We start from the raw sequence: 14,172 nt of genomic DNA on the forward strand, positions 1-14,172 counted from the left end.
CATTATGAGATTTCCATTACATGATTACTTTTATTTAACCACCCATATTCTTGGTGCAAATAGATAATAATGAAATTAATTCTATGTTTTCACATAAGTATACTCAGTTTCAAAAAATAAAAATGGTTTCTAAAAGATTCACAAACCAAAAATAGACAAAGGATATGAAAAAGTGGTTAAACCAACTGACCAAAAAACAAACAAAAAGGTTTATAAACCTGTGGGGCTCAATTTCACTCATAAGAAGAATGCAGCTATAATATATCATTTCTTTCATCCACCACATTGGCAAGGATAAAATAGTTTGATAAAATACAGTTTTTGTGGACATAGGGAAACAGTTCATGTAAGGATATGGCTACTTTGATATACTATTGATGGGAGTGTATCAAAATTAAAAATGTACCTATCCCTTGATACAGAGAATTCAGTTTTAAGAATTTACCTCCAGAGATATAGGTATGGAAGTTTACAAAGTATACTTTGGTATTCAATATATGTAGCATCCACTCTATTCATAGACTGTTTGAAATAAACGTGTGTGTGTGTGTAAAGTTTAAAGGAAAAGTATAAAACAATGTCTTTATTTGGCATGTATCTTTGTACAAATGTACGCACACACGTACAGAATTCTATACAGAATACCAGAGATCTGGATAGAAGGGAACTTTCCTTTCATTGTATTTTTATCATTCACTTTGAATTTTTGTTTCTATCATGTACATGTATTAATTTGTAAAAAGCCAGTTTTAAGTGTTTTTGAGAAGTAATTTACATGCTCTAAAATTTACCAGTTCAAAATGTCAGTTCCATGGGTTTTTAGTATATTTACAGAATTGTGCACATATCCATACAGTCTAATTTTGGAACATTTTCATTGCCCCCTGAAGAAACCTTATACCATGAGCAAACTCCCTATTACCCCTCACTCCTCTAGCTCTAGACATCCACCATTCTACTTTCTGTAAGGAGATTTGTCTATTCTAGAATTTCAGATAAATGGTATCATACAACATTTGGTCTTTTGTAACTAGCTTCCTTCACTTAGTGCTTCTGAAGTTCATTCATGTTGTAGCATGCCCTTCATTACTTTTTGAATTAAAAATAAAAATCAAAGTGAAAATAGCAATTTCAAAATTACTTATCCTGTTTAAGTGTATTGTGCAATGGTTGTGAAATGGGAGGGAATTACAGAGAAATTATTTTTTGTCAATAGTTACCATCTCTTGAGCATCTGTGATGTACTACTCACTCTATTAGACTTTATGTATGTTATCTCATTTAATGCTTTCAATATATGTAGTAGATAACATTGTATTGTTTCCACAAATGAGTAAACTGTGGTATGATTATTTTATGTGTTGCTTTAGACATAAAAATGTAAAGTATAAAAATAGATGTGTTCAGATGTATAATTTACAGCTAAAGTTAGAATATAAGTGTAATAACATTACCACAATGCACAGTGAAAATGTCATTTACTGGCCAGACAGGTCTAATAGAACCTTTTGCAATTATGGAGATGTTCTATATCTGCTTGTCCATTATTGTATCCACTACCACATATGGCTGTTGATTACATGAAATATGCCTAGTGTGGATGAGGAACTGAATTTAATATTAGTTTTTAAAATTAATTTAAATTTAAATAATCACATTCTGCTTCTGGCTATGACATAATAAAGGTAATCCTTACCTTTCCAACTGAAACAGCCAAAATGTGGGCAAAACTTATAAAACAATGGTTTTACAGTCCTGGAATTAGGCACTGAAGGGCAGAGATCCCTGAGAATGGGAAACAAATGAAATGAGTCTATGATTATGCTAGCTTACTGCCTTGAGAAAATTTCCAGGCTTGGATCAAAGAGGAGACATTCATGCAAAGTCTAGAGGACTTTCTGAGTTGAAGAAACAAGAGTGGAGAGTGAGAGGGGAGCCATGCTGGATGGAGTCCACCGAAGACTAGAGAGGAAAGCATTCAGCTGTTTACTGTTTAGGGCATGCACATGAGGAAGATACCCCAGGTCAAAGAAAGAATGACCTGAAAGGATTAGAGGTGCTTAATTGAGTGCTGGCACTCAAGCAGCAGCAGGAATAGTGTCTGTTCCTATCAGCCAGACTGGAAAATCTCAAGATTCATGTGGCACTGGGGAGAGTACACATAAGGGTCTTATCTCAGCAGTGGGGAATAATTAGCCCTAAGTTGAGCACTACTTCACTCCCTCCTAAAATATCTTAAAAGCAAGTCCTTAAAGGATCAGACTGTTTCTAAATAACTGTGACCCAGAACAAAACTCAAGATTTATGGGCATACAAAAATATCCAGCATCCACCAAGGTAAAATTCAGAATGTCTGATATCCAATAAAAATTACCAGGCTTGCAATAAGAAACAAGAAAATTTGACCCATAATGAGGAGATAATCAGTCAGTTAAAACCAAATCAAAACTGACAAAGCTGTTAGAATTAGCAGGCAAAGACATTAAAAAAGCGTTGTTACAAGTGAATTCCATAGTTTCAGAAGAGTTAGAGACTTGGAAAACGGGGAAAAAATCCAAATCAAACTTCTAATGATGATAATTAGAGTGTGTAAGATGGAAAATGTACTGGGTGGCATTAATGACATATATATTACAGAAGAAAATATTAGTGAACTTGAAGACCTAATAATAGAAGTGATACAAAATGAAGCACAGAATAAAGAGAATATTTTTTTTTACAAAATAAAGAGAGCGTTAGTGAGTTGTGGGACAACTTCAGGTGACCTACTATATATTAATTGGAGTTCCCAAAGGGGAAGGGGAAAGAGAAGAAAATATATTTGATGTAATTATGGTTGAAAAAATTTCAAATTTGATGGAAATTATAAACGCACAGATCCAAGAAACTTAATGAAACCCTTTTAAAAGAAACATGAAGAAGAGTACTCCAAGGCACCTCATAATCAAATTGTAAGAAGACATTTGAAGTGGTACTCATTGAGCCAAATACTGAAATAAAATGATCCATCAACCTAGAAATTGATACCCAGCAAAAATAGCTTTCAAAACAAAGGTCAAAACTATTTTAGACATACATTTTTAAGAAAAAATGTTTAAAATATAGTGGTTTCATAATATAGATAAAAGTATACTAGGTGACAACAATAGCACAGAAGTTGGGGTGGGGGAGAAATGGAAGTATACTATTGTAACAGTCCATATTGTATGTTTAGTGGTATAATATCACTTGAGTGGAGACTGTATCAATTTAAAGATGTTTACTATAAACCCTTTAAACAAAGAAGCCAACAGTGGAGAGAAGATGGAATCATTAAAAAGCTGAGTTGATTCAAAAAAGGCAGAAAGGAAAAAAAAAAAAAACCAAGAAACTATAGAAAAATAAATAGCAAGATGATAGATTTAATTCTGAACTTACCAATAATCGCATTAAATGTAAACAATCTAAATATGCCAAATGAAGAGGTGGAGATTTTCAGATATGATACAAAAGCAAGAAACAGCAATATGATGCCTAGAGGCAGTGAACTTCAAATATAAATACCAAATCAGTTAAAAGTAAAAGAATGGAAAACAAACAGTAATCAGAAGTTACTGTCAGATGAAATAGATTTCAGATTAAAGACTATCATCAGAGATAAAGAAGGTAATTTCATCATGGTAAGGAAGATGTAATTCTAAATGTTTATGCCCCTAGTAGCAGAGCTTCAAAATACGCCAAGGAAAAACTGATAGAACTGTGAGGAGAGATTGTGGAGATACCTCCATAAATACAGCAGGATATTTTGATAGCTTCTCTCAATAATTGATTGAACAAGTAGACAAATCAATAAAGATTTAGAAGATTGGAACAACATTGTCAAGCAGCTTGACCCTCTGCCCAGCAACAGTTGAATTCACATTTAAAAAAAAATGTACATGGGCTATTTACCAAACATATGGAACATATTCTGGGACATAAAGTAAGTTTTGATAAATCTGGAAATAATCAAGTCATACATATAAAGTATTTTCTGACCATAATAGAATAAATAAGTCAGTAACAACAGAAAGATAGCTGAAAATCCCCAAGTATTTGGAAGCCAAATAACATACTTCTAATTAAGTCATGGATCATAGAAGGGAGCAAAATCAGAAATTAGAAAGTATTTTGAATGGAACAAAAATGAATTCCCAACTTATTAAAATTAGGACACACAGCAGATCTAGGGGGAAATTTATAACATTGTACATCTATATCGAAAAAGAAAAAAATCTTAAACCAATGGCCTAAATTCCGACCTTTAAGAAACTAGGGAAAAAAAACCCAAAGCAAACAGAAAAAAGGAATTAGTAAAGATTAAATTGAAATCAATGAGGTAGAAAACAGAAAAATAGAGAAAATCAATTAAACAAAAGCTCATTCTTTGATAAAATCAATACAGTTAATAAGTCTATACTCAGACTAATCAAGAGAATAGGATACAAACGGCCAGTAGTGGGAATGAGAGAGGTGACATCACTACAGATTCTACAAGTATTAAAATAATAATATGGAAATGCTATATGTTATTGATAATGATATGTTCATTATCTTGATTATGTTGATGATTTTAAAGATATATACCTATGTCAAAACTAACAAAATTGTATACATTAAATATGTTAATTATACCTCAATAAAGCTATAAAAAATTTTAAGTAGCCACACATGTAAAGAGTAGCTACAGAATTAGACTGTGGAGCAGTATTCTGTAAGTTCCTTAAGGGTTAGAATTGTATTTAAATATCTTCTTTATGGAGCGGGTACAGAGTAAACATTTGACCAATATTTGTTTAATAGAGGAAATGCAAGATACAACTAACAGGGTAGAACATGGATATATCACTTACCTTCTAAGGATCTAAGTTTCCTAATATGAAAAAAATATATTACCTGAAGGTCCTTTTAGCTCTAAAATTCTATAATTTGAAACACAGAGAAAATCTTCTTCATTATTTAATTACAGATTTACATTTATTTGGAAAAACACTCTGTTGAAGTTACAATGTTTAAGAAATTAGCATAATTAATTTAAAAAACTTTGAAAACTGTATGCTACTAAAAATGAAATCCTTTCTTTAGCATCTTTGACATAAAACTGACCATCTTTCTGAATAAAATTCAAAAATTTTCCATTGGTTCTGTTGATATGGTCCTCTCATTTATCCCTTATCTCCTCAGTGTCTCTACTAACAAGTCTGTGCTTCCTTGATCACTTTGTATAAAACAACCACGCCTACTCGCCTGCATTTTATTTCCTTATCCTGCTTTGTTTTGCTCCAAAACTCATCACTGTCTGACATACTATTTCAATATCTTCTCTTACCTCACTAGAAGATAAGTTCCAGCAGGGCAAGGACTTTGTCCATTTTGTATACTGTTGTAAGTTTTAGAATAGTGTCTGGCACATAGTATGTGTTCAGTAAATATTTCTTGAATGAGTTGATCAATTGTACTTTAATATTCCTTACATGTTTCTCCCTGCTTGCACAGATTTTCATATCTTAAATCTCCGCTCTATGAAAGAGGTGAGCTCCAAATATTGGTAATTTGAGAGATTTCAAAAGCTCTACCTGTTTAAAAACAAACTTTTTTCCAAGCTTCTATCTCTGGATGAGGTTTTTATATCTAGCTCACTTCCATGAATAACAAAACAAAATAAAAACAATCTGCCGAATGCCTGACACTTTGCAGCATCGTCTCATTTAATCTTCCCAACAATTCAAAGTGAGGTAATATACTCACTTTAGTGATAAGGGATCTAAGGCTTAGGGAAATTATATAAAGCATCAGAAGTCACATAAAATTAGATTCAAACCTGTATTTGCCTTATTCTAGAGCTTGAGTTTTTAAACATTATGCTCTTTCCCAGTTTCAAAGGTATTATTTGTAAAGATAATCTTTAGTTTAATATGAGCACAGATAGGTTTAGCATATGAGGATAGAGCATAGTAACATTTTGAGGGAAAGGGACTTTGGAGTTTTCTTTCGAGAAAGTAGAGAGTGTGGGAAAGATTTTTGGGACACTTCTAGAGAGGTTTGTGAGTGGAGTCTGCGAGGGGAATAATGACTAGTGCAGAGAAAGAGTGAAACATTGAAAAATTGGGAAGGTTGGCATTGCCCAAAGGGGATACAAGGAGAGGAAAATAAAAACTGAGTTTTGTGATCTGGAGCATTGGCTGGCAAATTATAGCCAGTAAACAAACTCACTTGGACTTTATAATTGATTAGTCAATAAATGAAACTTATTCCTCATGCTTTAAGTTACATTTTCAAAATAGTGATATGAACCTTATGCATCATGGATAGGGTATTTTTGAAGGCGCGAGAGAATGGGAGAGGAAAAGAAGGAGAGAGGAGAGGAGGAGAGTGTGTGCATGTTTATTAGATTTTTAAAAATAAATTTATTTATTTATGGTTGTGTTGGGTCTTTGTTGCTGCACGCGGGCTTTCTCTAGTTGTGGCGAGCAGGGGCTACTCTTCATTGCAGTGCGTGGGCTTCTCATTGCGGTGGCTTCTCTTGTTGGGAGCATGGGCTCTAGGCATGTGGGCTTCAATAGTTGTGGCACTCGGGTTTCCGTAGTTGTGGCTCACGGGCTCTAGAGCACAGGCTCAGTAGTTGTGGCTCATGGGCTTAGCTGCTCTTCAGCACTTGGGGTCTTCCTGGACCAGGGATTGAACCCATGTCCCCTGCATTGGCTGGTGGATTCTTAACCACTGCTCCACGAGGGAAGTCCCTATTAGATTTTATATACTTTGTATATTAAGAAAGATTTTATATAAGAAATTAATAAAAGTAATATTTGTTTTATAGTAATTGATACCCATCCTTTTTTTAAAAATTCAGTTTATTTAAACTAAAAAAACATGCAGCTCTCCCATTTCTCCTATCCATCACTCCCCTGCTGCCTGCAATCACTACTCTGTTCTCTGTATCTGTGAGTTTGGTTTCTTTTTCTCCTTCTTCCTTCTTTCTTCCTTATCCCTTCTCTCTTCTTCCTCCTTCTTCACCTTCCACATATCAGAGATATTGTATGGTATTTGTCTTTCTCTGACTGAATAAAATAAGTCAGTTTAGTACCCTCGAGGTTCATCCATGTTGTTGCAAATGGCAAGATTTCACTCCTTTTTATGGCTGAATAATATTCCCCACCCCCCTCTGTGTGTGTGTGTGTGTGTGTGTGTGTGCGCAACACAATTTATTTATTCATTCATCCATTGATGGACACTTAGGTTGTGTCCATATCTTGGCTACTGTAAATAATGCTTCACGTATCTTTTTGAGTTAGTGTTTTCATTGAATTCTTTGGATAAATACCCAGGAGTGGAATTGCTGGATCATATGGTAGTTCTATTTTTACTTTTTTAAGGAGCCTCCATACTGTTTTCCATAGTGGCTGCACCAAGTTACATTCCCACCAACAGTGCACAAGGGTTCCCTTTTCTCCATATCCTCACCAACACTTGTTATTTCTAGTCTCTTTGGTAATAGCCATTCTAACAAGTGTGAGGTGATATTTCATTGCGGTTTTAATTTGCATTTCCCTGATTCTGAGCATCTTCTCATGAACCTGTTGGCCATCATATGTCTTCTTCGGAAAAATTTAGATCTTCTGCCCATTTTAAAATCAGAATGTTTGTTCTTTTGTTGTTGAGTTGTATGAGTTCTTTATATATTTTGGATATTAGCCCCTTATCCGATATGTCATTTGTAATTATTTTCTCCCATTCAGTAGGTTGCCTTTTCATCTTGTTGATGGTTTCCTTTGCTGTGTAGAGCTTTTTAATTTGATATCACACTTTATTTTTGCTTTTGTTCCTTTTGCTTTTGGTGTAAGATTTTAAAAAATCACCATGACCTATGCTTACCAACTGTGTTTTCTTCTAGGAGTTTTATGGTTTCAGACCTTACATTCAAGTCTTTAATCCATTTTGAGTTAATTTTTGTGTGTGCTGTAAGATAGTCCAATTTCATTCTTCTGCATGTGGCCATCCTATTTTCCCAGTACCATTTTTTGAAGAGACTGTTCTATCCCCATTGTATATTCATGGCTCCTTTACCATAAATCAATTGACCGTGTATGCATGGGTTTATTTCTGGGCTCTTTTATTCTGTATCATTCTCTATTCTGTTTATATGCCAATACCATACTGTTTTGATTACTACAACTTTGAAATGTAGTTTGAAGCCAGGGAGTGTGATGCCCATCCTCTTTTGGGTTGGTAGGTTTATATATTTATAAGTCATTCAGATTGTATTTATAATGCTTATCTTAAGCCAAGGTGGCAAACCTATCAAGCTCAATTTGTAATAGCAAAACTATTATACTTTCCTTAAGTCAACTAGAAATTGTGTTGGAAATAGCTAAACACTATTTTATACCATTTTTGTTTTCATGGTTCCTTGTGGTCAGTTTTTAATAGTTGAAGATTGTTCATTTGTCTATGATGTGAGGCCATTGACAATCCTTGTGTTTAATTTACACTCTTATTGTTAACATAAGAACACAGTTTACAACTTCCATTTTACTGATTTAAAACAATTTTATGGAGATCCACTTTGTTGGCATAACTAAGCTTTTGGTAAGGACTTGGGTTTGGATTCTTTCCATATACATCTTAGTAATATACTTTGTGTTTCATATGACGTGTTCTAGGGAAGCTTCTTTAATCCAGATTTATTGTGTGTTCTGATGCTTGCTTTTAGAGGAATTTTTTTTTTTATAGGGAGTCTATATCCCATACAGGATGATTATATTTTTAGGAGATTTTCTTATTGATTACAATTGGTTGACAACTGGACTGTGTTTTATATTTTAAAAGTCTGGTCATCTTGATATAATAGTTAATAAGCTTTATGATTTTTCTGCTGACTTCACTATTTAAAAGCCATTGTCTCTGTTCTTAGGTTACTTGCTTCTTGAGGAATTCTTAGATATAATTTTTTAAATAGGCTATTCCTTTTTGAACCCTGTTACCCTCTACCCAGCCTATACACACACACACACACACACACACACACACACACACACATATATATATATAGTGTTTTATATATATATATGTACACACATACATATTGTATAATGTTTATAATTTTATTTATATGTGTGTATAAATATACAGACTTATTATTGCCTTGATATGACTTATTTGAAAGGTAGAGAATGTGATATGTGTATGACTAGCTTCGTACATCTTTTAATTGTTTCGGGTACAAGATTTAATAGTGGGTATTTTGCTTTCTAAGACACACAAATGATGATGTCAGTGTTCTTTTGTAAGTAACGTATTTTCTCCTTGTTATAGGTCCTTTTATTCTGCATCACAGCTGCCATGTACATGTTCTTTTTCAGGTATGTTCTGTTATACCTATTTATTTTAATAGAAAAAAATACTCTTCCTTTGTAATTTTTAAATCAACCGTGTAACTAAAGTGTTTTCTAAATTATTATGCCCCACAAGTGACATGAATTTTTGTTTGCTTTGTTTTATTTTCTAGAGTGGTTAGAGATAAGTCACTGCTGCTTAGTGAATAGAGAAAGAGAGGGAAGGAAGATGTGATTTTTCACATTATGCTTATAAGTTCATCTTGGAAAACTGAATATGTAAATTAATAGTCCTCAGATCTTGAAAGGTGAATTTCTGTTTATTGTGGACCTGATTTTAGATATTCTTCGCTCACCTTATAAAACAATCAACATTTTAAATTTAAATGAGAAAAAAGTGATGGTAGGGCTTAATCTAAGTCTTTTACGAACGTAACCTAGCATACTAATCACTGTCTGTAAAATATCAAGTTAGTCCATTATGTCAGAGTTGCATTTTTCATTGATACTGAGACTCTGAGGAATGTGGGGGAGTGTTAGGATGGCTCAGAATTTTAATGCCAGTAAAAATGGTGCCTGTCATTGTCATAAAAACACAACAGTATGGGAGTTGGATTTCTGATTAGGAAGAGCCCACTCCTTCATTATCGTCATTTTCTGTAATACCAGTAATTCCTATTTGTTTCACGCTTATTAAACTCATTTGAATAGACTCTTTCTTGATTTTTCTGGATATAGGCAGAATTCAATCACAGCAGGAAGTTCTAGGCTTTTAAAATTAAAATTTGCACTTGAGGGCTTCCCTGGTGGCGCAGTGGTTGAGAGTCCGCCTGCTGATGCAGGGGACGTGGGTTCGTGTCCCGGTCCGGGAAGATCCCACATGCCACGGAGCGGCTGGGCCCGTGAGCCATGGCCGCTGAGCCTGCGCGTCCGGAGCCTGTGCCTCCGCAACGAGAAAAGCCACAACAGTGAGAGGCCCGCGTACCGGAAAAAAAAAAAAAAAAATTGCACTTGATTGACAAAAACAGTTATGGATTTTAGTAAGATATATTTAGTAGATATCTTTATCTTTTTTTGTTTAACCTAAATAAGGCAATTCAACCATCGCAGAATGTTTAAACAACTAATTTCCTGTCAGAACATTCTAATAAATACTTGATAAGCACAATGATATAATTTGAACTTCCTTTAACTATAAAAAATGTTATATGCAAGTATAAAATGATGATGGTGCTATAATTTTTCTTGTAAAGGACAGACAAGCTGTTAGAAGGAAAAAAATGGATGAAGTTTTTAAGGTGGGAAGGACGTATTCATGATGGAGTGCATAGTATTCTATGTCAGTTATTAGCGACTGAAAAATCATTGCAGCTATCTGGGGGTCTTTGTGAAATTGTATGACCTACCATTTTTAATATACTTTCATATACACCTTACAACTCCTGTAGTCTCTTTCGTATATTCTAGCAATTTAGGGGTTTGGTAGGGGAGTTAAGAACAATGACTCTTTCATTTCATCAATTGCCAAAGATTTCTTAATGGTATTCAGACACATTATTAGGACAGTAATGCAGAAAGTTCAAGGATTTATCTTTATGCTGTCTAATCTGAAGCTAAAGCATACCTAGTGGGAGAAATGTAAAAAAAAAAGATAAAGACTTAGAAACATATCTTTTGTTGGCATGCACAGGAGGAAATTACAGTATCAAACAAAATTTATTTTGTGTGTGAAAATTCCTAACAGACCAGGTAGTTAAGTGAAACAGTCCTTCCCAATATAGCACTTATAGCATATTTGATCAACATTTAGCATTTCTTAGACATCAGAAGTTTTTGAGGTTTAAAAAACAAATTGTCTTGAATATAGTGATAATGCCCAATGTTAGGCATGGTCCTAGGATATTATACTTTGAAAACTGCTGCCATCAAACTAGTATTTTTGGTGTAGAAAGAAAATCAACCCTATAAATATGTATTTTGGTGCAGAGCTACGGAACCTTTTCCTGTTTCAGTCACAGAGTCTAGGTTAAAAACAACAATTTAAAATACTTTCCAGAAGGCTCAATACAAGGTTTTAGTGCCAAGATAAACATTTTCAATTTTCTGAGGAAAGGGGTTGTTTTTCTCCAAAAAGAAGCACTATCACCAAATTCCTAGTGTTCTTGGCAGAAGTTAGTTTGAATAACTCAACAAAAGAGGTTTGGTAAATGGTAAAATAAAACCATTTATAAAGTACTGCAACCGAAGAAAACAATGTTATATGTTTGTCTGAACTCTAGCAAGTGTTTAGAATGAACAATAGCAGTTAGCAAGTCTAATTCCATTAGAATATTTTATTTTTAAAATTCAAACTTTATTTTAAATATATTGTAGATATTTGAGGACACATTTATTCCATTTATTAACAATTATTTTAATTCTAGTTGCATGAAATTAGATCAGTAAATATCAAATGATATTGTCCCTATGACTCCATTTATAGTAAACTTTTTTTAAGAAGAGGATAAGGGAAACATTTTATGTTAGAAATGTCAACTTGTGTTTTTTTGGGTTTTTTTTTTTTGCGGTACGTGGGCCTCTTACTGTTGTGGCCTCTCCCGTTGCGGAGCACAGGCTCTGGACGCGCAGGCTCAGTGGCCATGGCTCACGGGCCTAGCCACTCCGCGGCATGTGGGATCTTCCTGGACTGGGACACGAACCCGTGTCCCCTCATCAGCAGGCGGACTCTCAACCACTGTGCCACCAGGGAAACCCCAACTTGTGTTTTTATCCTAACCCACAAATGGGAAAAAGGGAAATGAGAACCCCCTTTCAATAGAGAGAAAAATGTGCCAATTTTATTTTTTTTAAAGAAAGAACTTGAGGAAGTAGTTCCATAAGTATTTTCTAAAAGTGACATAGGATGTGATGGTTATAGTATGAATTTACTTAAAAAGCAACACAATGTTCAGAGTATTGAAACCATGGTTATTAAAATGTGTGATGAAAATGTCTTACTTTTGCATAGCTCTTAATAGCTCTTAATAGTTATTTTATAGGTATAGTTCTTTTCACATACATTATCTCATACATGGTGATCTTGATTTTTAATCTGTATGCCAAAAATATGACTTATATTCAAATGGAATCCTGGGAACACTTCAGAGGCTTGGGTGGAGGAAAGGTAATATGTGAAGAGAAAGTGTTTTTCAGTTTTTTGTTCCAGTTCTTAGCCAGCTGGCCATCTGGCTACCCAGCCATCCAGCTGTCTATTGATATAAATTGGGGTACAGTATTTTGAAGAGTGTTTTGAAAGAAAAAGGCTCTCCGTTCAACCCCAGGGGGCACTCTTCATAATAGTTCTGCCTCCTGTGTTTAAGCATTTTATTATTTTGTATGTTATTGTCACAGCTTCGCCTCAGGGCATGTCTGTCACTATCAGTTCAGGCCAAGCAGGAGTCATAGTTGAAAAGTTGATAGAATAGTTTGCCTAATGCATCTCTTTAAAACATTTCTTTATTTCCAAGTGTGTATTTATGGGTAAAGCAACCTAATTTTTTTTTTTTAAGTAAAAGGATTCATCATAATTATTGATTCAGGCTTGCTTAGGATCTTCCCAACAGTCATGTGGAGAAAAGAAATGAGTTTCTTTTGAACCACCAGCTCTTTTTTGTTTTAATTGAGAAGCAAAGGAAAGAATCAGCAATAACACAGACACTACAACAAAACTGTTACACTTAATCCTGCTCACAAAAAAACAATGAAACATGCAACCCTTTTAAACATTGTTTTATTGGTTTTGTTTTCAGCATTAGTGATCTGTGTATGAAGAACACTAATATTTTAGAAAAATGAAATAATTGAGCTTCATTTTTCTTTAATTTAAAATAGTATCATAAAGTGTATTACGACAACTTTGATCCCATCTTAGTGGGTGCCTAGCTAGAAATTCTTTCCACCTGCCTGTGCAAAGGCAGCAAACAGTTTGTTTAAACATGTAGATTGAAAGGCTCAGACTTGTCATAGTAGATAATCTACAGACTATATATGACTGATTCACAATAGACCTACCTTAATCTGCCATAAACATTGGAAAGCATTGGATTTTTAGTTAGAAACCAGTGCAAATTAAAGTTTATTGTAGTTGTGTTTTATACATATATATATTTTTAATACATATTTAGAAACAGTATTGATGACTGCTATTCCATGAATTTGTGCTATTCTGTGAAGGCAAAAATAGTAAACTATTTCATTAGTCTCAACATATGGATGTAGTATTGTTGTTGTTTTTTAATTTACGAAAACGACACTATTTATTGGCTGGACAACCTGTAGTTCTTGAGTGAAAGACATTTATGATTGTCCTTGAATCTGTTTACATGAACTGTATCTTTGAACTAACAAAAAGTAAAGAACTTTTGATCTGGGTCTTTCAACCATTTACTCATTTAAAAAAATCCTTTATAAATATCAGTTAGGTTCTATTTTTTAAAGTATTGCCTAAAACTACACAAAAGTCCAGTCTAGAAAATCATATATGGCATTTAGAGTTTAAAAGTTTTCTTCAGGTTTGGGAGAGTGTGCCCTAAATAATTAGATTTTTAGTTCAAAGAGATTACTTCCAGCAATGCAGAGAATGAATTAGGCATTTGGAGGGGGCATAATAACAGGTAATGGGAGGACACTGCTGCAGTTGTTCAGGAGAGAAATGGTGAGGGTTATGACTGAGGGTTATGGTAATGACATGATGAAGAGTTGATTTATCTAAGACAGGAGGATTGCTGCTTGGATGAGGAAGAGCAAAACACTAGAAGGTGAGCAAATTAGAAAATGTGTGGAA

The 14,172-nt window shown here is 34.0% G+C and overlaps 1 protein-coding gene across 1 annotated transcript in view; it reads left to right on the forward strand.

Annotated features, from left to right (window-relative positions):
* TMEM135 (transmembrane protein 135) overlaps positions 1-14,172 on the forward strand; it is a 245,376-nt gene that overhangs the window by 158,009 nt on the left and 73,195 nt on the right. Inside the window, exon 6 of the mRNA XM_033431910.2 lies at positions 9,331-9,377. Coding sequence (XP_033287801.1) covers positions 9,331-9,377 — 47 coding nt within the window. The remainder of the gene's footprint in view (positions 1-9,330; positions 9,378-14,172) is intronic.

This window comes from Orcinus orca, chromosome 8 (genome assembly GCF_937001465.1).
Source record: "Orcinus orca chromosome 8, mOrcOrc1.1, whole genome shotgun sequence".
Classification (NCBI taxonomy): domain Eukaryota; kingdom Metazoa; phylum Chordata; class Mammalia; order Artiodactyla; family Delphinidae; genus Orcinus; species Orcinus orca.